This window comes from Pimephales promelas, chromosome 5 (genome assembly GCF_988280905.1).
Source record: "Pimephales promelas chromosome 5, fPimPro1.hap1.1, whole genome shotgun sequence".
Lineage (NCBI taxonomy): Eukaryota > Metazoa > Chordata > Actinopteri > Cypriniformes > Leuciscidae > Pimephales > Pimephales promelas.
In genome coordinates, this window is record NC_142773.1 from 8,337,747 (window position 1) to 8,360,957 (window position 23,211).

A 23,211-nucleotide genomic window follows, 5' to 3' on the forward strand; every position below is an offset into this window, starting at 1 on the left:
TCCTAAGGTTTTGGGCATCTGGCACGTTGTTGGGTGTGGAAGTTTACTAATGTGATTGCTTTACCTATAAATTAAATTAATTAATCCTTTTCAATTACTGAATTCATTGAAATAAAATACTTTTTGCTGAATATTTTTCTATTAAAATGTTTGGTAATGCCGTCATGTAGGTCTTAAATTTTAATGTTTACGGTCTTAAAATGTCTTAAAAAGGTCTTAAATTTGACTTATTGAAACCTGCAGAAACCCTGAATAAGATAAGATGCCAACATTTTTCATTATTATTATTTTACTATGATAGTAATTTAAACATAGCCTTTAAACACAGAATGAGAAACAGTGTTCTGTAACAGGCGAGTAGGAGTGTGTTTATCTTCATGTGGCTTTATTCTGCAGGATAACTCTAATTTGTATATGGTGATGGAGTATGTGCCGGGAGGAGAGATGTTCTCACACCTCAGGAGAATCGGCCGTTTCAGGTGAGTGAAGCGGACTCGTTTCTGCCCAACTTCGGCTCGGGTTTATGCAAACGATGCCGCGTCAGATGGAGTTAGTGCTTATTGTTATCAAAAAAGTGGGTCCCATTTTATATTAAGTGGCTTTAAGTACTATGTACTCGCATCGAACAATAAGCAGTGTTTCCTCTAGGATTTTTCCAAGCTGTGGGGGCAGGCCCATTTCCCCGGTGGGGGGGCCTTGTCTCCCCAAAGTATTATAATCGATCATGCGCATCCCGTGTGCAGAATGATAAACTTGAAGCAACACCAAGTCACAGCAAGCAATGCTTCACATTGAAAAGAACATAGCGAAGGGATTATATCTATAATATGCTTAGTAGGGCTGCACGATTTGGGGAAAATGTCATATTGCCATTGCAATTACTGAGGTCAATATTGCAATTGTGATATGCGATTCCGATATAATAAAATGGTTTCATGAGTCCAACTTGCTTGGTTCTAAAGTAAAATGCACACACAGATTAGTGATCATTCTGTGTATTAATGTTTATTTCTCAACTCAAACTACAGACAACAACTAAATGATTGATAACACCTATAATGATCAATAAACCATCAACCAAACCATCATTACAGTGAAAGCTATCAACTTTTTTTTTAAAAATTATTAGGCTAAAAATTTTTTTTAACAATTTCAAATTAAGTGAACTTCAAACAATCCCCACATAAACCCATAATAAAAACCATATTTACCTGTGCCCTTCCTGTCTTAACAGGTAGGATACAGAAATTGAATAAAGTTATCAAACTTGAATGAATTATAAATTATATATAGAATAATCCTTATTAAAGCTACAAAAGTTATTTAGTCAAGATCAGTGAGTAATTTTCTAATTTCCCTTTGTTCTTTTAACTTTACTGACAGAACGCTTTATTCGCTGCTGGCCCTTTAAGAGCACCCGTTGCCGAGACGCGGATCTCACATGCGCCTCATAGCACAACTCTTTTTGTCCATAAGACTTTTCTTACGTTATGAAGATACTCGACAAAACGACATTTTGGCATAATTGTGTGTGTTATTGTTCGTTCAAGCTTGAAAGAGAACTGTATTCTGGCACGCGTCAGTGCATGCGCATTATGGCGCGCGTCTTTCTGCGAGTCTCATTTAGGGCATTCACAGGCAGCTTTTCACTTCTTGTCGTGCAAAATGCGAAAAGGCATTTGCACGAATAAGAGCAGGATCGTGTAACACTAGTCAAAGGATGACAAAAAAGAAGAGATGCTGCGTTAATAGCCCTAATTTGTTTATTTCGTATAAAATCGCGGCATTTTGCGTTATATAATTGCATAGGTTTGAGATCGCTATTACGATTGCGATATGATTAATCGTGCAGCACTAATGCTTAGTGTATTCTATATGCAACAGTTTTTTTAGCCTTTTCTTTTAACAGTTTTAAATTTCAGTGCGCATGAAGAACAATAGCACTCTCTCGACTCCATGCTGTAATCTTACATAAAGGGAATGTGAAAGGTATGGGCAATAAACTCCACTCCAGCAAGATAGTCATTTTATGAAAACCATAGACCTTTATGCTTTATCTACAAATGAAGTATAATGGGAATATTGACCTTGAAGAGAGTGTCGTCGTGTCGCAAACGAACGCGACGCGCTGTGTGAATTCTGAATGGAGAATGACTGAGGCGAGATGACTTCCCGTTAACTTTAACTTAGCGACTAAAATTACACATTATGCAATGACTTTAGAAGTCTTGGAATATAGGGTGAAAACTTGATTGTGCTTTACAAAGTTTTTTATGCCTTTAGTGGGGCTTAACAAAATAACATAATACTATGCAGAATATCGGACGTCACTGAGAAGCTGCAGCCGTGGCGGGAGGATTTTAAGTGTGGCGGCCCGCCACGGGAGAATGAATGTAGAGGAAACACTGATAAGTACAATGTATTATTGTGTTCCTGTTGTATTGTGAAACACTTTTGCTGCTTTTGAGTTGTGATACAGGTCAGGTGTGGTGGGGCGGGGCGGTTTAAGGGTGGGTTAGGGTGTGAGGGAAGGGTCAACTATGTAATTACATAAATTAGTTACAGTTGTAATTACATGCTGGTATTTTTAAAATATAAGTACAATGTAAAAACATGTATGATGAACATAATAAGTCCATTGGATCAAATTATTGATTTCAATGTAAGTGCATAGTACTTAAAGACGCTTAATATAAAAAGTTTAACTTGGATAATGGTGAAAATGTCTCATCCTGACAGCACTCAATCCATCAATGAACTCAAGTGTGTGTGTCAAACTGAACGCTTTAATTTAGGTGTAAAAGTGTGCGTCATTGAAGTAGACATGCCGGTATTCGGTAAATCTCGGTAATGAATATGCACGATATTGTTATCGCGGGCTCTTCAAAATACCGTGAAAAATAATAGATTCAAATTTAAACTTCTAGAACGCATATTAGCTTATAGCATTATGTGATATATTTTTTTCTTGAGAAACATTAACATGCAGACTGTAGCCTACCTAATATTTGTTCAAATGAGTCAATATTGAATTATTTCAAGAATTTAATTGAATAATACAAAAGGTAGCCTACCAGCCATTGTACCATGTAAACATTGTAACATATTGTCACTAAACTTTAAACAATTCTGTTTAGTTACCATATGTTTTGAAAATCACAATTACACATTGTCATGCAAGTTGTTTTTTTAGATACCACCAATGCATCTGTTTTTTAATATTGTGATAATTAAAATATTGTGATAATACCGTATACCGTGATAAAAGCTCAATCAATTAACCGCAGCATGAAAATTTGATACCGGCACATGCCTACATTGAAGTAATGCTGTGCTGTATGGGGTTGGAATTATGGGTGTGCGAGATCATTGCAAAAATATCATATCACATTCTTTCTTCATATGATTAAATTTTTTAAATTCGTGATTTTTTTTTTTTAAATTTTTTTTTTTTTATCATGATTCTTTTCTTTTTGGTTTTACTATTTTGCAACTGACTGCATTACAGTCAATCTAATGTCCCTATTTTAAAAACAAAGCATTATAGGTAAGAAAATGCATGAAAAGAATGGCGGACATTAAGGCCAAAGTTCTGAAGATAAAAATCTTTGTCTTTTTTTTTTCTTTGCATCTCTCCTAAATTTTTAATAACACATTACACATACACAACTGAAATAAACAGCTACAGTAGTTTATTTAAGTTTATTTTCAGCTACAGTACTATAGGTGTATTTAACAGGAGCATTGAAGAAAACGAAATGAACAAATATATAAATACAACAATACAGTTAGTTACAATTCTACAGTTGTCAGTCAAGAGCAGTGAGTGATTTCCTCTGTGTTTTGCTGTTTTATTTAACATTAAAGGGATAGTTCTCCCCAGCATATTTACTATTAACTATTAACTGATAATTCTTCAAAAGCAGATCGTGGAGACATTTTAATCGAAACCCGTGATCTCGCAACACCTCTAGTTGTGTCATGTTGTGTCACTATATTCAGCAGTGTTCATAATAAACACAGATTCAGTAGTCATTCCCAATACCAAATAAATGTAATGACTAATTCTCATGATTCTCTACGGAAAAGGACATAAATCTGACGTGTGGGGAAAAATGATATGTCAGTGCTTTTGAATTCTCTCACAAATGTTTTGTGTTCCCACACTGTAAAAAATATTATTGGTTTAACTTAAAGAAAAAAAAAAGTAATCTGGTTGCCTTAAAATTTTAAGTTCATTTAATGGAAAAATTAGGTTACTACAATGGAGATTGATTTAATTATCAGAAAATCATCAGAAACTCTGAACTTCATAAATTAAATGTTGTGATTAAAAATCCTGAAAATATTTGTTTACAGTGCATGAGAAACTTTGCGTTCGCTCGTAAAACATTTGCGTTATTTGCAAGCAAACGCAAATGTGTTTTTCTCCACTTCCATGTCCCTTTAGGGACTCCGTAACTTTCAGATCAAGGTAATCTGAAAGTAATCTGTGTAACTGTTTGCATTATGTGGAGACTTGATTCCTGACCCAGCGTTTGTGTGTGTTCTGTCCCGCTGTCTGACTCTGGGATGTGTTTGGTCTGATCGACAGTGAACCGCACGCACGGTTTTATGCGGCACAGATCGTCCTGACCTTCGAGTACCTCCACTCACTAGACCTCATCTACAGAGACCTGAAACCTGAGAACCTCCTCATCGACCAGCAGGGGTACATACAGGTAAGCCAATAACGGGATCTTTAACTCACGATCACACAAACACAAGCTGACTCACACAGTGGCAGTTTCACATTGATATCAAACGCATTGAGTCGTTCACCGTGCGGGGGTGGCCCTTGAGGAGTAACCTGTAGATCCTCCTTTACCAGCACCAACCTCCTCCAGTGGTTTCTTGGACGACTTTTGACCCATTTTGGACCAACCCTCCACACAAATCTGTCTATATTTCTGTTTATCAATGTTTCAGCCCTTTTTTTTTAATAAGCAAGCAATACAAGTAAAAATAAGTACATAAAAAAACAAATATAAACCAATATGAATGTGAAAAAAGCAAGTATCAGACAAACAAAATAGTTGATGGCAAGCAAGATTGCATAATACAGAGAAAACTAGTGAGCCAACAAATAAACATACAAACAACATAAATCAGAGGGCAATACAGAAGAACCAGTCTCGCTCACATACACACATTATATATCTCCCCCTCCAGAATGTGTAGTATTGTAATTTGAGTAGTGAATATTAGAGCTGGGTAATAAATATCGATTTCTCGATATTAATCGATTCTCATTAATACGAACCGATATCGATTCTTAAATCTCAAGAATCGATTAGTCATCCTGTTTCATTTGAATGAATGGGACATTGTATCGCGGCTGCGCGCATCCAAAAAATCGCAATAATCTTTGTCCTTTGTTACTATTGATATGAAACAAAGTCTCAATTTTCAAATTACGTCCATTTTCTTTAGAAATTCAAAAACATAAATACTGTTTTGGCGCTGTGGCGTGAGATCGCTCTGGCGCAGCTCTAGAGAAGCAGGAGCGCTGATCTCTCTTCCGGCTTAATAATACCAGTCACAGCGCGAAATAAACATGAATGAGCATCTGAAAGTGTGTTAAAGATAGAGTACAACTTATCGAAATCCGTATCATGTCACATTGATTCCCTCAATCAGCGTTTCAACCGTGGAAAGACGTCAGTTCAACAGCTTGTAATCAATGTCATGTATCGTCATATTTACCTCAGAAAACCCACAAACTCGTTAGTCAGCTAGAAAAAAATAACTCTAGAGAGGAGCATTTTGCTAAATATATACACCATATTACATATGCATTATAATCTTAATGTTCTTCAATATTTAATGCATATTTTAATAAATCTGGCAAGTTTTTATGACAGCCACCATTTAAATGTTTATATTTATATAATCTTCTTATTATAAAAGTGTAATTTAAGTGTTTGTAGCTACAAAACAGTTCATTATTACCTTCATATTAGGCTAATGAAGCCTAGTAGGCTACAACTAGACTCCCATAGTTTACAGCATTAGTTAAGAGATTTGATTTCCTTGAGAAAATTTGCCATTTATTGTAACTGATATCAAAAATTATCGATATTGAATCGAATCCAATCTGAATCGAAATCAAATTGCAAGCTTGTGAATTGAAATCGAATCGAATTGTGAAAAAACTTGCGTCAGTTTTGACTTTGCGTCATTGACTGTTGCATCATCCAGCATCTCTAAAGCTTGAAGTTGTGAACCGTCATCCTCACACTCTCCTGTATAATACCCTTATAGACCTTATGTAGCCCCGCCCCTTTTCTGACTTCCGGTCTGTATTTTCACAGCGATCTTGCATAGGTATGAATGAACTGCTCGTAAAAAAATTCCCGGTGGACATTTGTTAAGACATCTGCTCTACAATGCTTATGATAAACATTACAATGCTCATGATAACTTTTGTTAACACTACAATAAGTTAATCCACTTCACCAGCTAATTACTCCTCGACAGCGATGCCATAGAAATATACAGAACTGGAAGTTCAAAGACAATATTCTAAAGATGACGGCGCCCACGTTTCTCTGGTGCATAAGGTCTATACTCTTCATGAACCCACCAGTTTCTCAGTTGGGAAGAGGTGTTGGTGTGCTGTGCCTTTCTCCTCTAAACTAAGCATCAAGTATTTTTCTATAGCCGTCGGTGAAAGCGAGAACTCTGATTGGCTGTTCTGCTCTGCTGTTTCCGCACAGGTCACAGACTTCGGGTTTGCGAAGAGAGTAAAAGGCAGGACCTGGACGTTGTGTGGGACTCCGGAGTACCTGGCGCCAGAGATCATCCTCAGCAAGGTCTTCCTCACACTGTTCTGTCTCGGTACACACACACTTCCCTCAGGGCCGATCACTAATGTGCTGTTCTCATCTAGGGGTACAACAAGGCTGTGGACTGGTGGGCTCTCGGCGTGCTCATATATGAAATGGCGGCTGGATATCCCCCGTTTTTTGCAGACCAACCCATCCAGATCTACGAGAAGATCGTGTCTGGAAAGGTACTGGCGGGTCATTGTGTGCTCAGCTGAGCGGTGGGGCCGCTGGCCGGTGGAAGTGACGTGTTGGGCGTGTGTTGCAGGTCCGGTTCCCCTCGCACTTCAGCTCGGACCTGAAGGACCTGCTGAGGAACCTGCTGCAGGTGGACCTCACCAAGCGCTTCGGGAACCTGAGGAACGGGGTCAGCGACATCAAGAACCACAAGTGGTTCGCCACGACGGATTGGATCGCCATCTACGAGAGGAAGGTACGATGCTCAGTTTAAACCTCCTCCATAGTGAGTGTCGTGGGTTTTTCATTTCTGATGCTGCTTTCCTGTTCAGACCAGAGACTCCTCCACCAATCTGAAGTTTAGATTTTATAATGTTTTTGAAGAAAGTCTCTTCTGCTCGGTAACGCTGCATTCAATAACACAGAGATATGTGAAATATTATTGAAATTTAAAATAGCTGTTTTCTATGCTATGTGAATATACTTTACAGGAACATGTGACCATGGACCACAAAGCCAGTCACATGTCTCACGGGTGTATCTGTGGCAATAGCCAACAACACACTGTATGGGTCAAAATCATCGATTTTTCTTTTATGCCAAAAATCATTAGGATATTAAATAAAGATCATGTTTCATGATGATATTTTTGTCAAGTTTCTACTGAATATATGAAGAGTTCAGATGCAAAAGCCTCTAAGTGCCATTTGAAATTTTCTTCTAAAATGACCATTTTTATCAGGCTTATATATTTATGTTCAGTAATTTCACTTAAATGGCAATGAAGATTACCTATTAATTGTCATTTAAGTGAAATTACTGAACTTAAATATACAAGCTTGATAAAAATTGTCATTTTAGAAGAAAATTTCAAATGGCATTTAAAGGGCTTTTGCATCTGAACTCTTCATATATATATATATATATATATATATACTCGCAATAATATTGTTTATATATATATATATAAAATCAATATTATTGTGAGTGAATGCAACACAAGCAGAAACAAAAATAGAAAACTTTTTTTTTTACTTTTTTACACCAAGATTATTTTTTTATACCTTTATATTTCCCAATAGTTTCAAATAGGCCAAAGTAATGTCATACCCTGACAAACCATACACCAGTGTAAGATTATTTATTCTGATGCTGTATAAAACTCAATTTCAAGTTTTGCTCTGTTTTGTTGCTTCATATTTTTGTGGAAACAAATTCCCATGATCGATCGTCGTTCAAATTAACAATCGATTAATCGTTAGTCTTAATACTGTATTATGCGGCTGCTCAGTGTCATATGGCCAACAGCAGAACAGGGTCTGTAAATGCTGCTCAAAACGCTATGTTCCTCACCAAATTAATGAGAATGTTTTTTAATCTAAATAAAGGGCTTTTAGGATTGTAAAATATTTCGATGTGATTGATAATTAAATTAATTATTTAATAATCAAATAAAACGACAATATAACGTGTCACCAACCGCCTCAGATGCACTGTGTGACTGTTGTGGACGTGCTCTTCCTGAACAACGCACTGAAAACGGCAACTAAATCCAATGATTTCACAACGAATTAATAAAATAGTCTTCTCATGTTATGTGATATGACAGTCCCAAATTAATCATCATAATTATTAGTTGTGCATTCTGCTTAAGCGGGGCGCGCTGTATGCGTAACCATTGAGCACTTTGCTAGTGAGTTTTTTAATTCAAAGAAAAGCATCCTATATGAGATTAATCAGATATATACGAAATAAACATAATATTACAGTTTATATCTGCATAAAAATGACGTGAGTGCACAAGTGAGCTTGAGCTAGGCCTACGTGCCATTCAGAATGACTCATGTTGTGGACGTGCTCTTCCTGGAACAACGCGACACGGCAACTCAACCCAAAATAATTCAGTGTTTTATTACAATATTGTTTTCTTCATAGTGTTACGTAATGTGAACATTGCCGTTTAAGCAGCGTGCGCTAAAAATCAGGCTTTAGCATCAGTTCTTAACCAAATACATCCAAATCCAATATGAGATAAAGCAGATACAGATAGGCGTAATGTACACAAAATAAACTATTACAACTTAAATTTGCACAAAACAAAAGGCTGCGAATGCACACGCCAACTTATTGTCATGATGAAGGTGTAAAATAGTCCCAAACGTAACTCCGGCGCGCTCGCTTGCATGTTTTGCGTTGGAACAGCATGCGTGCTTGAAATGTATGTCTTTTTAGTGTCACTTTTGATCAATTAAATGCATTCTTGTTGAATAAAAGTATTAATTTAGTTGATTTATTTTTTCTGCAAAATCTGTTTTAAATCATATTGGAGTGATTTGTGATCATGTGACTGAAGTAATGAAAATTCAGCTTTGATCACAGTAATAAATTACACGTGTTGATTAACATTATAATAATATTTCACACTATTACTATTTTAACTGTATTATTGATTTTAAAAAAATGCAGCCTCGGTGAGCGAAATAGACTAATTTCAAAAACACTAATTGAAATGATTCCAAACATTTATCAGGTAGTGTAAAGTAGGATAGCTAAAATTGTTACTATATTCAGGGATTAAAGTTCTCCGTCGCTACGACGGATTTTCGTTAATTGCAGCGAGTCTATGACAGATATCTGTCAATTGCAGGGTTCCCGTCTGTCCTTATGTCTTAAATTAACTTTTCATAATTTTAAGGCCGTAAATAGGCTTTAATTTCGCAAACAGTGTGATAAATGTTTTAATTTTAGTTTGAATAGGTCTTAAATTAAGGAAAGATGATGCGTATTCACCCTGCTGAGGGGGGATGTGATACAGCCTGGAGTGGAGCGAAAGCCCGTTCCTCGTTCCTCTAAGCATTCTGTAATCACTTTGCTCATGGTCCACTCCGGTTTTTCAATTCCCGCTCACGGAAAAACTGCTCCCTGGACCCTGTTCACTCAATCTTGTCAGGCGAGGCTACAGCTCGTTTGCTGCGGTCCCATGATAGAAAACCGAACGCGGGTCAACATTGGTCGTTTCTCAATACCAAGTACGCAAACTTCGGACTTGCGTCCTTGGTAGTTCGGACTTGCCAAGTTCAACTCGCGAGAACAAACTCCCGAGGACGAGAGGACGCTGCTAACAGCGCGTTCTTGATCGCGTCACTACTCCGGTTATCAACTCTGCCTTTTTTTCATCAACACCACTGTGCCTCTTTTCATTTATAAATGAACATAATTATTATCATAAACATATAAATGGCCACACAAATGTGGTTCAGGCAACGCACATTGATTATCATATATTTATAACAACACGAAATATAGCTAAAACACAAACCTGCTTCTTTTTGTTTTCATTTTAGAAATATGAAACATTATTTATCATTAAAACTGACATTTAACAAACAGACAGGGTTGTATCGTTTTATTGTATTATGCGTACACATACAGTGAAGAGAATGCATAGTAATATAATATTTTATATATTTTAGAATATATAAAATTACACAACCATGTCTCTTTTTTGTTAAATGTCAGTTTTAATGCTAATATCCCGTTCAAAAGTATAAGTAGCCTAATAGGTAGGCTATAATGAGCTATACAATGAGAAATAAAGCAAACAATTCTGTAAAACATAAGTCAGCTCTCTAATAGGCTACAAAGTTAAAGTTAAATAGCCTAAATATATAAAGTTATGAAACTTCACTTTGCCCTCAGCCGAAACAATTTGCCATGGCACAAACTATATATTAATATAGTTTAGCATTGTTTGGTTTCATAAGATAAATAAAAACATGCACTGAAAAGTTATGTATATGGTTGATTATTTGTCAAGAATTGTTTTTCATATATTAAAATAGCTTTTAAATTATGCAAACTGGCAATATTAGATCGGTTTTAAACATCTCCCCTTAAAACGCTATTGGTCTCGACTATTTAAATAAAGTTACAGGAATATGACTTGGCCTGAAAAAAATTTCAGTCAGAAGAATTTTTTTCACTTTAATCCCTGTATATTGATATTATTGATAGTGTTTTGGGTCATGATATTTTTATGTACTGTGTATAGCTCTTCCTTCATGTATTTTAATGATTGTGTTTTTAAATTGTTGTATAGTTTTTATATTGTTGTACACACTCGTGCTGACGCGTGTTCCTCCTCCAGGTGGAGGCGCCGTTCATACCAAAGTGCAGAGGCCCCGGAGACACCAGCAACTTCGACGACTACGAGGAGGAGGACATCCGTGTGTCTCTCACAGAAAAATGTGCAAAGGAGTTCTCAGAGTTTTAATCATGGACACATCAAAGCATATATCCACATATGTGCTCCTCTATATATGTGCATATATGTGTGTGTGTGCGTCACACGACACGTCAAATAAGGGTATCTTTGCACTCTAAAGACATGGGATGAGCAGAGAGCACATCACCCTTCCTTCATTCCTCCATCCATCCATCCATCATCCGGCTTTAGAGAGGTCAGAGGTCACTCTTAACCGTCACACACTGGCACATCTCTCACTCCTGTAACTCACTCTCGTCCTCTGTTAAACGAACCCCGTTTGAAAGATGCTTTAGTACACTCGAAGGCCGATTCAGCATTGTTACTCTTGATTTAGTTGTTCACGGCAGCGTCTCTCAGTGTTGTGAAAGGTAGGCGTCGCCTATTGGCATTTCTGGTGTTACACGTCGTTTTATTTGATTTTTACCGTAGACCAAAACAACTGACAACTTTCTTTTGTTTTGTTTGTTTGTTACATGTGCAAATCTGTTGAATTCAGAGTGTATTTCTGTTATCTGAAGCACCGTGTGTGTGTGTGTGTGTGTGTTGAAAGCATGACCAAACGTATCATGTTGTGAATGGCGGCGGCGGCGGTGGAGATCCCGAAGTTACAGCGATCTCGACGGTACACTGAAGGTCCAGTCTCATGCATATACTGACAGATGATGTTAGCAATATGAACTATATCTTATTTTACCACTTCATTATGCAAAGGTTTTATTCTCAAGTGTAAGATAGAACCGGTTCACTTTGATCATTTTAAGAGTGCTGTTTATTATCTGATATTTAAAACTAAGGAAAACAGCAGATGTATTGGTGCGGCGTGCTGTGGGATGAGGATCGGGAACCAGCAGCTTCAGTCCTGAGGGGTTCACTTCAGAGTTACAGTCTCATGATCGTTTACTCTCTCACACGCCACCCAAAATCAGGCTGAGTGTCACCAAGAGTCTTGAAAAGTCTGGAAGTCTTGAAACCTGGGAATAAATGATGCTTTAGCGTGAATGGACCGGATCTGTCACTTCACTCTCGGGCTTGTTCAGTTCCAGCTCATCGGTCACTGCTCGAGAGAAATCAAAAACTTCCAGTTTAGTGTTCGTTTTCTTTTATTTTCCACATTTATTCCTGTCGTGATCTCTGCGAAGACTTGCTCGTACTCCCGTTGCTTCAAAAATGCACCTGCCCACAATGCATTGTGTCTTAAAGGTGCCATCTGACATAATAAATCAAATCCTACTCCATATTCCATAACGGATGGGGGCAGTATACCTCCAGAAAATGAGTTGTGCTCCTACCATCGTGCATGTTATTCAAATCATTTGACACGATGGTAAAAGGGTCGGAAGACCGCAGTTTCACGTGGAGCATTTGGAGATTTTTAGAGATCAGAGACTCAATGAACAACATCTCAACACTAAATGATAAAGACCGCCTCATAGACGCCTGTCTCAAAAACAAGCGGGTGCGTTTCGACGATATGGGTAAATAAAAGCTTGGGCAATTATTTGAAGTTTATGGTATTCGTTTTGTTCATATTACACTTTTATTGTTCGTTTGAATTAATTTGAGAGACAGCATTGGCTGATGTTGATCAAGCTAGCGCCATTCAGAGCTGCCAACTCTCACGAATTCACCGTGAGACATACGCAATTAACACTTAGCAAGCAGGTTAGTTAAGCTCTCAGATTCTGTCAATTTTATTATGCAATTCAAACAATAAATGCTTGTATATGTTACACGACAGATCCCGAGCGCACATGAACCGATCGTCTCTACTAGCTAATGGAAAAAGAACATGAACTCTGTTGAAAGATACAGTATGCTACAACTTACCAAAATGTATTCCTCATGCATAATGTCGACCAATCATTTTTTGAACTCTTCCCTGAACTGAAATGTAGTAATGGGCTGTATTTCCACACGACTGACATCAGGTTCAAGTACACACACAAGCCGCGCGAGTTACTCGTGTACTGCAGTTTGGCTGGTGGTAATGTTGCCCGCCCGCATACCGCCTCCCATGGCCGAAACTGGTATTACAACACCTGCCGGGCCAGGGCTAGTAATTTAGCATGCTAATTTAGGTTTATATCTCGGCAGCACTATAACTTGTCAGTTTTTTAATGACATCATTGCACTTATTTCTTCTCATTCTTTTGATGCGTGTAGCTCATTTTTTTTATATTTTTACCTCAATTATTCCATATGGCACCTTTAAATAATCCATAAACACAGTAGATTACTGTTGAAAATGGGCTGTAAATTCAATTATTGCCCAGAATGCTTTGTTTTCTACATTACGTTACTGTTTTAGTGGAGAATTTGGTCATTTTTCCAGCAGTTGTTTCCAGTGTGCAGTGCTGGAGAAACCAATTAAAAGCTTCGGATGCTGGTCTGATGTGAACCTAAACATCATGCAAGTGAAACACATAAGGAGAATATCATCCCTGATCAGTGACCGCTCACACAGGAGGAACCAAAGTTTCATCTGCCCTGTCTTTCAGGCTAAAAATAAACATTTATATGCTTTTAACCATAAATGCTCAAAAATCTCATTTTCTCCTCTAACTTCAAAATCGTGACGTTGTTTTACCTTTTATTCGATTTTTTTTGTAAATGGCGTTTGACTTAGTCTTTGCACGTTCGCTCTGTAAACACTCGGCCAGTACTTGCGCCTACGTCCCGCTTGACCTTTCAATGTGATTATGTAATGTGTGGCGCATCACAGCTAGTGTAAGACCAGCATTTGTGGTTACAAAGTATATAAATGTTTATTTCTTTATAAAATGGGGACGAATAGTCTAAATAAGACTCTTATTCCTCGGCTGGATCATATCGAGACTTTGAAGCCGCACTGAAATTCACATCTGGACCTTCGACCCGTTGGACCCCACTGAAGTCACTATATGGAGAAATATATAGAGGAGTGTTTTCATCAAAAACCTTCAATTCTTTTCAACTGAAGAAAGGAAGACATGAACATCTTGAGTAAATTATCAGGACGTTTTAACTTTGAAGTAAACTACTGTTTTAACTCGAACCGAACCTGATGATGACTCTCCTTCCAGTAGCTTTCTAATACTCCTGAAGCCCTCGATCAGGTGTGTGTGTGATCCTCCAGGACTGAAGCTGCTCACCCCTGGATCTGATCATCACAGCGAGGCACTTATCAGTTACTTATGTTCAAGTTTTTAAATCGTTAACGTTGAAGCCGTTTTGCAAAGTTCTCTCTTAACTGAAAATTGTAAAACTGCCAAAACTCATGTTTTTTTTTTCTTTCCGTTGTTACTGTTGAACTTCTGTCTTTCTGTTCTTTTCTTTGACCGAATGTAGTGTTGAAACTTCTAGGTATGCATATTGTTTGAAAAGTTTGACTTTTGAGGTACATTCTCACAGACATATACTAAGAAACTGAATATGTTACAAAGAAAGCGAGAAAAGCCGAGGTCAGCGAGCCTCTTCTTTGTATCACATATAATCCAGTTATTGTTCGGCTCATACTGCGTATATGCATTATTTCTTATAAATGTTTTTATTTATACACATATTAGAGAGATGCTAATAAATTTTATTTTTAAGATTGGTTGTTCTTTTTCAATGTGTGCAAATGATCTTTTACATAATATCAATTAGGGATTTATTTTAAATAAGTCACCTTTTCAGTCATTGTCGAGATAGCGTTGTACCGTCTCAAGCTAAAGGTTACATTTTAATACACGTTGGCATATTTCTACAAAACTACTCCATTATTTATACAAACATTGATTATGCACATACATAAAGCACATATAAATAGAAGATGAAACATGATGATCGTAAGCCATCACTCTTTGTTAAGTCTATATAATCCGCAGATGCAGGACATGTCGTCACAGTCAGTGGAGGTGTGAACTGTTGTCTCTCTGAAGACACACACACACACACAGCAAAAAGAATATTGTTGGATTAACTTTAAAAAATAAGTAACCTGGTTGCCTTAAAATTAAGTTGATTGAAATGGAAAAAGTGCGTTAATGCAATGGAGATTGATTTAATCATCAGAAAACTCAAAATGAGAAGTTATCTGAACTAAATAAATTAAGTTGATTTGACAAAAGAAATAATGTTGTGATAAATCTTGAAAATATTTTTTTTACAGTGCACTGATGACTGAACACACTTCAGAATAGAATTCATCTTCTTGGCGAGATATAAACTCGCTATTCTGACTTTATATATCATAAAAGTCAGAAGATATAAACATTTGTGAGAATAAAAATGACCTTTTATATTTTTTTATCTGTGGTTTCAATCCTCCACAGTGAACCTTGCTTTCTGGAAACCTTTACTGGTCAAGCATCATTCTACATACAGTACATGTGAATTACTGGAAAGTGTTTTATGCTGATGCTCTCTGTTATTTATACCACCGTAAATCCTGATACATAAAATAGTGGTGAAAAAAGTGTCACGAGCCCTTTGCAACATGATGGCCATACAACGTAATCAAATTTGCTGAAATATGTATTTAAATGAATACATAATAATAATTTATTATGATAAATAATTTAATCAGGAAAACAAACAGTAGCCCTTAAACCGTCTTCACTTTATAATCCTGTAATTGTGGTCAAATGTGGGCACAGAGGACTCGGTTCTGATCCTAATTTTTATTTATTATAAATGTTATATCACTGTCTTCGATAAAGATTTGTCTATCCATTTATGGTGTTTTTATTTTATTTTGGGGGTATTTATATTTATATATATTTATATATTTTGTATGTAAAAATTATGCTTATTTTTTATTTATTTATTTTTTAACTACATTAAAATATCATTCCAATTAGTTCTTAGAGCTAAAACCTAAAGATGAAGTGACTTTGCCGTCACCTGGTGTCTTATTTTGGCTTATTTTAGAATGCTCTAAATTACAGTTTTTCCCATTCATTTCTATGGGTGCCCATTTTTGACCCAAATACAAGATTAAGGAGGTTTTTTTTCTTTCATCCACTTAATATTGTAACTATTTTGCCCACATTTGTCCAGAATAAGTTTTTAGGGTTAGAGGGGGAGGGTTAACAATACAAACGACAATGACAGAAGGGTACAAAAGGTAACATACAAGATATAAAAAGCTTCCCATTTAAATGAGTGATACTAGAAAAGTATAAAAACTCGGAACACATAAAAAAAAAAAGTAAAAAATAAACTCACAAAGCCCGTGAGCATCATGGCCAATCCTCACGGCACTGAACCCTATAGGACACCAGAGACACCTACTGGACACAATACAATACTACACCCGTGATCAGCAGCTCCAAGCTGCAGACTTGGAGTCCTGCATCTACAGTCCCCCTGCACCCAGAGTCCCGCATTCTCAGACCCCTCGTTTTTCGAGACAGCGCCTCCTATCAAATTGTATCGGATAAACATGTGAAGAACTTGAGCCAAAACGTGAGTAGGCTATCTTTAATTTTATTTAGCGAATCGTAGCCTACTCGTTTGATTTATTTTTTAATAAACTAATTTAGCTCATCGATACAACATATGAATAGTCCATTTAATATTTGTAAAGATAGTTTGTAACAAGATTTGAGCCGTTAATGTATGTTTTTTCGCCCTCTTTCCCCCGAAAATATTTAGATAGCTTACGTTTACGTTAGCCTTTAACCTTGGACTTTTTGTAGAAATGTCTTAAATGCTGCAGTTATTTTCACTGCCCATTTTGTGCCCCCATATATTTCAAACCCACAAAGGTGTCCAAAGTTCAAAAACATCTCAAGGGACACTTCAACAGAGCAGTGCAACATGAAGGTAACATTTGCAAACATTTTTTTCTTTTTTTTTCTTTCTTTTTTTTTTCTTCTGAAACATCATAAGACATGTGCTATCGGTCCTATGGAGTCGCCCCTGCCGAATCCAGCAACATATCATTTTATGATTATGCAAAGCGACTTATAAATGAGTTTTTTAATGCAATTGAAGACGAAAAGTAAAGTCACGAACACAGTTTTTTCTTCCTTTTTTCTTTACAGCAAGATGATGTTTAGGTGATCATTAAATAAAGTACAAAATTGTTTACTATTAGTGTTTTGTCTATTTTGATTTGTTTTGCTTCGCATTCAAAATATAAAAAAACAGATATTGTAATGTTAGCATGGTAATGTTAATTAGACCATTCTAGGTTGAACTGAAAGAAAAATTGGAGTTTTAATTAAAAAAAATATAAAAAAACATTGTAGCAATTATAATATCACATAGCCTACTATTTTTCTGAAGATAGTTCAATCTGCTAATTGTATTCCTTCCATCAGTAACAATTAGGTTTTTTGGCACATGCATTAAGCAGGGAACACAAATATTTATTGGATAATTTATTTGAAGACCATAATATTGCATCTTATTGTTTTTAATTGCATTTGGATAATGCTTTGTACTCTGTGTGCGGGTGTTATACGATCTTTTGAACAGCAGGAGGCGCTGTGTTCGAAAAACGAGGGGTCTGAGAATGCGGGACTCTCGGTGGAGGACTGTAGATGCAGGCTCCGAGTCTGCAGCTTCATAATATTGGGGGGCTCCAAGCAGACCAGCCCAAAGGATAGCAGCAAACTCCATCAGCGGCTTACAGCGGGGTCGTGATGACGGCACAGCAGTTGAGAGTTTTTTTCCGTCACTAATGTTATCAATGGATCTAACACCATCAACGGCTAGCAGCGGTTCGGTGCCAAGGCTATCTTCACTGGCGGCATACCGCCAGTGAAGATAGCCTTGGCACCGAACCGCTGCTAGCCGCTGCATACCGTATGCAGTAACTATTCAAACATCAATGACTGCACAAAGGTAAAACTCAGAAACCCTGTACTAAAAAAACATAGCAGAACTAAAATATTCCAGACTCTTAACCAATCGAGAACAATATGGGACTCTACTTATAAACCTAAGGGATTGCTGTGTGGACATATAACAGGGCTCGAGACTAACGGCGTCCTATCGTCCTGGGGACGATAGAAAACGAATCGGTTACCTAACGTAACCTCGGTTCTCTCTAGATGAGGGAATGAGTATTGCGTAAGCTAGCTTACGCTACGGGAAAGATTCATCTTTGCTGAGAAGTTGAAGCCAAAAAATTATTCCATAATTTTGTAATCATTGTCAACGCAGTCTCTTCTGAGGCAGACCATGAGCGGGCTAGCTAGCGGCTCATTGGTTCGCTCAGAGAGAATGCACGAACCTATGGGAGAGCGGCGCTGAGTCCGCGGCCAATGAGCGGACGGCGCTCGCTCACTGCGTCACAGCCCGCCAAAAGGGGCGTGGCTACAGTGTATAAAGGTAGCTCTCCCAGGCTAGTTCGTCGATTCTGTCAGCATGAAGCGAAACGCTGGTGGCGCAAGCACGGCCGGGAACGCAATACTCGTTCCCTCATCTAGAGAGAACCGAGGTTACGTTAGGTAACCGATTCGTTCTCTTACGAGAGGTTCTCTCGTATTGCGTAAGCTAGCTTACGCTACGGGAACACCTGGTCAACGCCGTGCGCGCTAAGTAACCACTAAGCATCCCAGGGGGGAAACACCGGGGGAATCTTAAAGTGGATGAAGATAATAAGGCGGCCAAAACGCCCTAAGTTGGCCGGCGTAGCGGGCCGTGACGTATAATGCATAAGCACATAGGGGAACACAAGGGGTGAGCCGGTTGTGATGGAACTCCCGATAGTGCGGCTTTCTATAGGAGAGCTGTATAGTACTAGACCGCCAGAATTTTAGCCTGTAAGGCTGGAACTTCCAAGTTATAAAATTTGACAAAAGTGGAGGGGAGGCCCATCCCGCAGCCACACAAATGTCGTGAATGGAAATTCCGCAGGACCATGCCCACGATGAGGCCATGCCTCTGGTGGAATGAGCCCTGATGCCCAGAGGGCAAGGCAGGTCTTTAGTGGCATAAGCAGAGGCAATCGCGTCTACTATCCACCTGGATAGGGTCTGTTTCGAGGCGGCTAGTCCCTTGGTGCGGCCACCGAACGACACAAACAGCTGCTCTGAGCGTCTGAACGCGGCAACGCGTGTACGTAGAGACAGCGCGTGAATGTCCCCCACTCGTTTTACTGAGGCGAGTGCCGTCAGAATAACGGTTTTTAACGAGAGGTATTTTAGCTCCACGGACTCAAGTGGTTCAAATGGCGGGGCTTTCAGAGCTTCTAGAACTATAGAAAGATCCCAGACCGGCACCGTAGGGGGGCGAGGGGGGTTCATCCTTCTGGCTCCCCTGAGGAAGCGGATGATTAACTCGTCTTTGCCCAGAGACTGGGCGCGCCGGGGTTCAACGAACGCCGCGACGGCTGCCACATAAACCTTAAGAGTGGATGGGGACCTGCCCTTATCCAGCATCTCCTGAAGGAACACGAGCAAAGACGAAACCTCGCACGTCCGTGGGTCCAAATTTTTGTCAGTGCACCATTTGGAGAACACAGACCATTTTGCAGCATAGAGCTTTCTGGTAGAGTCCGCTCTGGCGTGTTTGATCGTGTTCAGAACCCCTTCTGGCAATTCGACGCGTAGTCGTTGGTCACCCATGCATGAAGCGCCCAGCGCTGTGGATGGGGATGCCAGATCGAGCCGCGGGCTTGAGTGAGGAGATCTGCTCTGATTGGAATGGGCCACGGGGCTGTCTGTGACAGCCGCGTAAGCTCCGGGAACCAAATCTGATTCTCCCAGCGCGGGGCTATGAGGAGCACCGAGTGGCGTGAGTCCCTGATTCTCTGAATGACCTGCGGTAGCAGAGAAATCGGGGGAAAAGCATAGAGCGGGCGGCGGGGCCAATCCTGGGCTAGCGCGTCCTCGCTCTTTGAGAAGAATATTGGGCAGTGAGCGTTCTCTTCTGACGCGAAAAGATCTATCTCCGCTCTGCCGAATAGGCGCCACAGCGTTTGGACTGTATGAGTGTGCAGGGACCATTCTCCGGGGGAGACCAGGTTCCTGGACAGCATGTCTGGACCGTCGTTCAGATGGCCCGGTACGTGCGTCGCTCTGAGCGAGAGCAGGTGACTCTGGGACCACAATAGGATGCGGCGTGTCAGATGAAAGAGATTCTTGGATCTGACGCCGCCCTGACGGTTGATGTATGATACCACGGCCATATTGTCGGAGCGAATCAGGACGTGGTGACCATGTATGCGCGGGAGGAAAAACAGCAGCGCGTTCTCGACCGCGATCATTTCCAGACAGTTTATGTGAAGGGAACTCTCGTGGCTCGACCACTGGCCGGCGGCCGGTGAGCCCTCGCAAACCGCACCCCAACCCGAGTTGGATGCGTCTGTCGAGATGACTTTCCGGCGAGAAAAAGTACCCATGGTAACGCCCCTCTGAAACCACTCGCTTACTGCCCATGGCTGCAGTGCAGTGATACATGTCTGAGTAATCTTGATCATCTAGCCCGTCGTCCACTCGCGGTGGGATACGCGGCTCTTTAACCAGAGTTGAAGGGGGCGCATGTGCAGAAGACCCAGCTGTAGCACAGCGGAGGCTGAAGCCATATAACCCAGCATCCTCTGAAAAGATTTCAGGGATGTGTGGGTACCCATCTGAAAGGAGGCGGCTAGGCGCTGAACACGGCGCGCGCGCTGCGTGGATAAGCGAGCCGTCATAGTGACAGAGTTCAAATCTATTCCAAGGAATGAAATAGTTTGACTGGGCTGGAGAGAGCTCTTTGTCCAGTTGACAGAGAGTCCCAGCGCTTCCAGATGGTTGAGGAGAACTGCGCGGTGCGACAGAAGCTCCGTCTGGGAATCTGCTAGAATCAGCCAGTCGTCCAGATAATTCAGAATGCGCAGCCCCTGACTTCGCAGGGGAGCGAGCGCTGTATCCATGCACTTCGTGAACGTACGGGGTGCTAAGGATAGGCCGAACGGGAGAACGGCATATTGGTAAACTTGACCCTCGAAGGCGAAACGTAGGGATGGCCTGTGATGAGGGTTTATCTGGATCTGAAAATAGGCGTCTTTCAGGTCTAGAGAGATGAACCAGTCCCCCTGGCGGACGTGCGCGAGGAGTTTCTTGACTGTGAGCATTTTGAACGGTCTCTTCATGAGCGCTTTGTTCAAAGCCCTGAGATCTAAGATTGGCCTGAGGCCGCCGTCTTTCTTGGGAACCAGAAAATAACGGCCGTAAAACCCCGACTCGGTCATAGATGGCGGGACTCTCTCTATAGCGCCCTTCTGCAGTAGCTTGGCTATTTCTAAGCGAAGCGTGTTCATCGCAGCCGGGCTGACAGTGGAATCGAGCCGCACGCGCGAGCGTGGCGGGCGGCGACGAAACTGTAATCGATAGCCATTCTTTATTATGCTTAAAACCCACGGGGAGATGCCGGGGATGGCTTCCCACGCTTCGCAGCATGTGGCTAGCGGTTGAATGGCGATTTCGCCCTGATTGCTGCACATAGCGGGCTGGACACTGGGTGTGGGCACGCTTATAATGTGGGTGGCAACGGGACTTACACTCAGAGAGGAGTTTATGGGCCGTGTGACAGAGCGGGCAGAGGGGGGACACGCGCACGGGCTCGTGGGCGTGCTTATGTTCTCTGCTACTGGAGCGGAAAGTGCTCGCTCCGTGAGAATGGGCTCTGTGTGAGACCTGGGGCATATGGTGCTTGTGTGTATACGTGAGCACATGCTTGTGGGCACATTTTTTACACTTGAGGCTTTTATGCTCTTTTTGTGAACTCTCTGGGTAGCCGTGAAAACGGCTTTTAGTCGCTCGCAAGCGGGCAGGGAAACCGGCTTGATTGTGGCGGTGAACTCTACTGTAGTCGGCGGTGAGACGGGGACTAACAGTGGGTGAAGCTTTGACGGCGGTCCGGCCGCAGCGGGAGAGAGCCGCCTTTTTCTTAGCTGTGCTAGGCAGACTTCTGTTGATCGGGCTTCAGCGCGATCTTGGGTCGAGGCCCCCGGGGAGGAGGCTGTCTGCGGCGGCTGTCAGAGCGAGGGCGGCCGCCCTGTCTACGCTGGGGCTGCTGAGCTTGCTGAGGCGGGCGCTGCTGTGGGGTTCTGGCAGGTGGCTCATGAGAGCGGCCTGCCGAAGAGCTAGCGCGGCGGGGCAGGAACAAGTTCATGGCCTGAGTCGCTTTCTGTACCTCGGAGAAGCGGTCAACGATGCCCGTGACGGCAGATCCGAAGAGCCCGGTCGGAGAGATAGGCGCGTTGAGGAACACGGCGCGTTCTGAATCTCCCATGTCTGTAAGCGTGAGCCATAAGTGTCTCTCAGCGACACAGAGGGCGGCCATGCATTTCCCCAGGGCTTGTGCGGCGGCTTCAGTGGCGCGAAGGGAAAGGTCCGTAGCGCTTCTCAGATCCGAGAGGATGGGCGGGTTCCTACCGCTGTTCGCTATATCGCACAAGATGTCGCTCTGGATTACCTGGAGGACTGACATTGAATGCAGCGCTGAAGCGGCCTGTCCGGCAGCGGCATAGGCGCGGGCATGAAAGTTAGAGGTCGCTCTGCACGCTTTTGAAGGAAGCGTAGGGGAAGAACGCCATCTAGCAGAGGGCGGGCAAAGATGAGCGGCGACCAAATCCTTCAACGGGCGGCATGGCAGCATAACCCTTCTCGGCGGCTCCGTCCACTGAGCGCAGCAAAGCGGACACATCGGAGCGGTTACGAGCCGAGAGAGGGGCATTCCAGGACTTCGTGAGCTCATTGTGAAGCTCAGGCAGGAATGGTGCAGTCCGGCTGCAGGCGGGGGCCGGGCGCCGGTGCAGGAACTTCCCATCCATGCGGTTCGGTGATTGCTCGGGGGGAGGAGACCACTCGAGACCCAGGCGGTTGACGGCCTGCGAAAGGAGGCGCGTTAGTTCCTCCTCGATGCCGGCGCGGGTTCCCGCAGACTCTCTCGTCGATGAGCCGATCGACGACCAATCCTCGCTGTCAGAAGCGTGCA

At 41.1% G+C, this 23,211-nt stretch overlaps 1 protein-coding gene across 1 annotated transcript in view; it reads left to right on the plus strand.

The window, feature by feature from the left end:
* prkacbb (protein kinase, cAMP-dependent, catalytic, beta b) overlaps positions 1-14,884 on the plus strand; it is a 25,647-nt gene extending 10,763 nt beyond the window's left edge. Inside the window, exons 5-10 of the mRNA XM_039649800.2 lie at positions 397-479; positions 4,595-4,721; positions 6,759-6,854; positions 6,932-7,054; positions 7,135-7,299; positions 11,191-14,884. Coding sequence (XP_039505734.1) covers positions 397-479; positions 4,595-4,721; positions 6,759-6,854; positions 6,932-7,054; positions 7,135-7,299; positions 11,191-11,316 — 720 coding nt within the window. The 3' untranslated portion in view covers positions 11,317-14,884. The remainder of the gene's footprint in view (positions 1-396; positions 480-4,594; positions 4,722-6,758; positions 6,855-6,931; positions 7,055-7,134; positions 7,300-11,190) is intronic.
* The last annotated feature ends 8,327 nt before the right edge of the window (positions 14,885-23,211 follow it).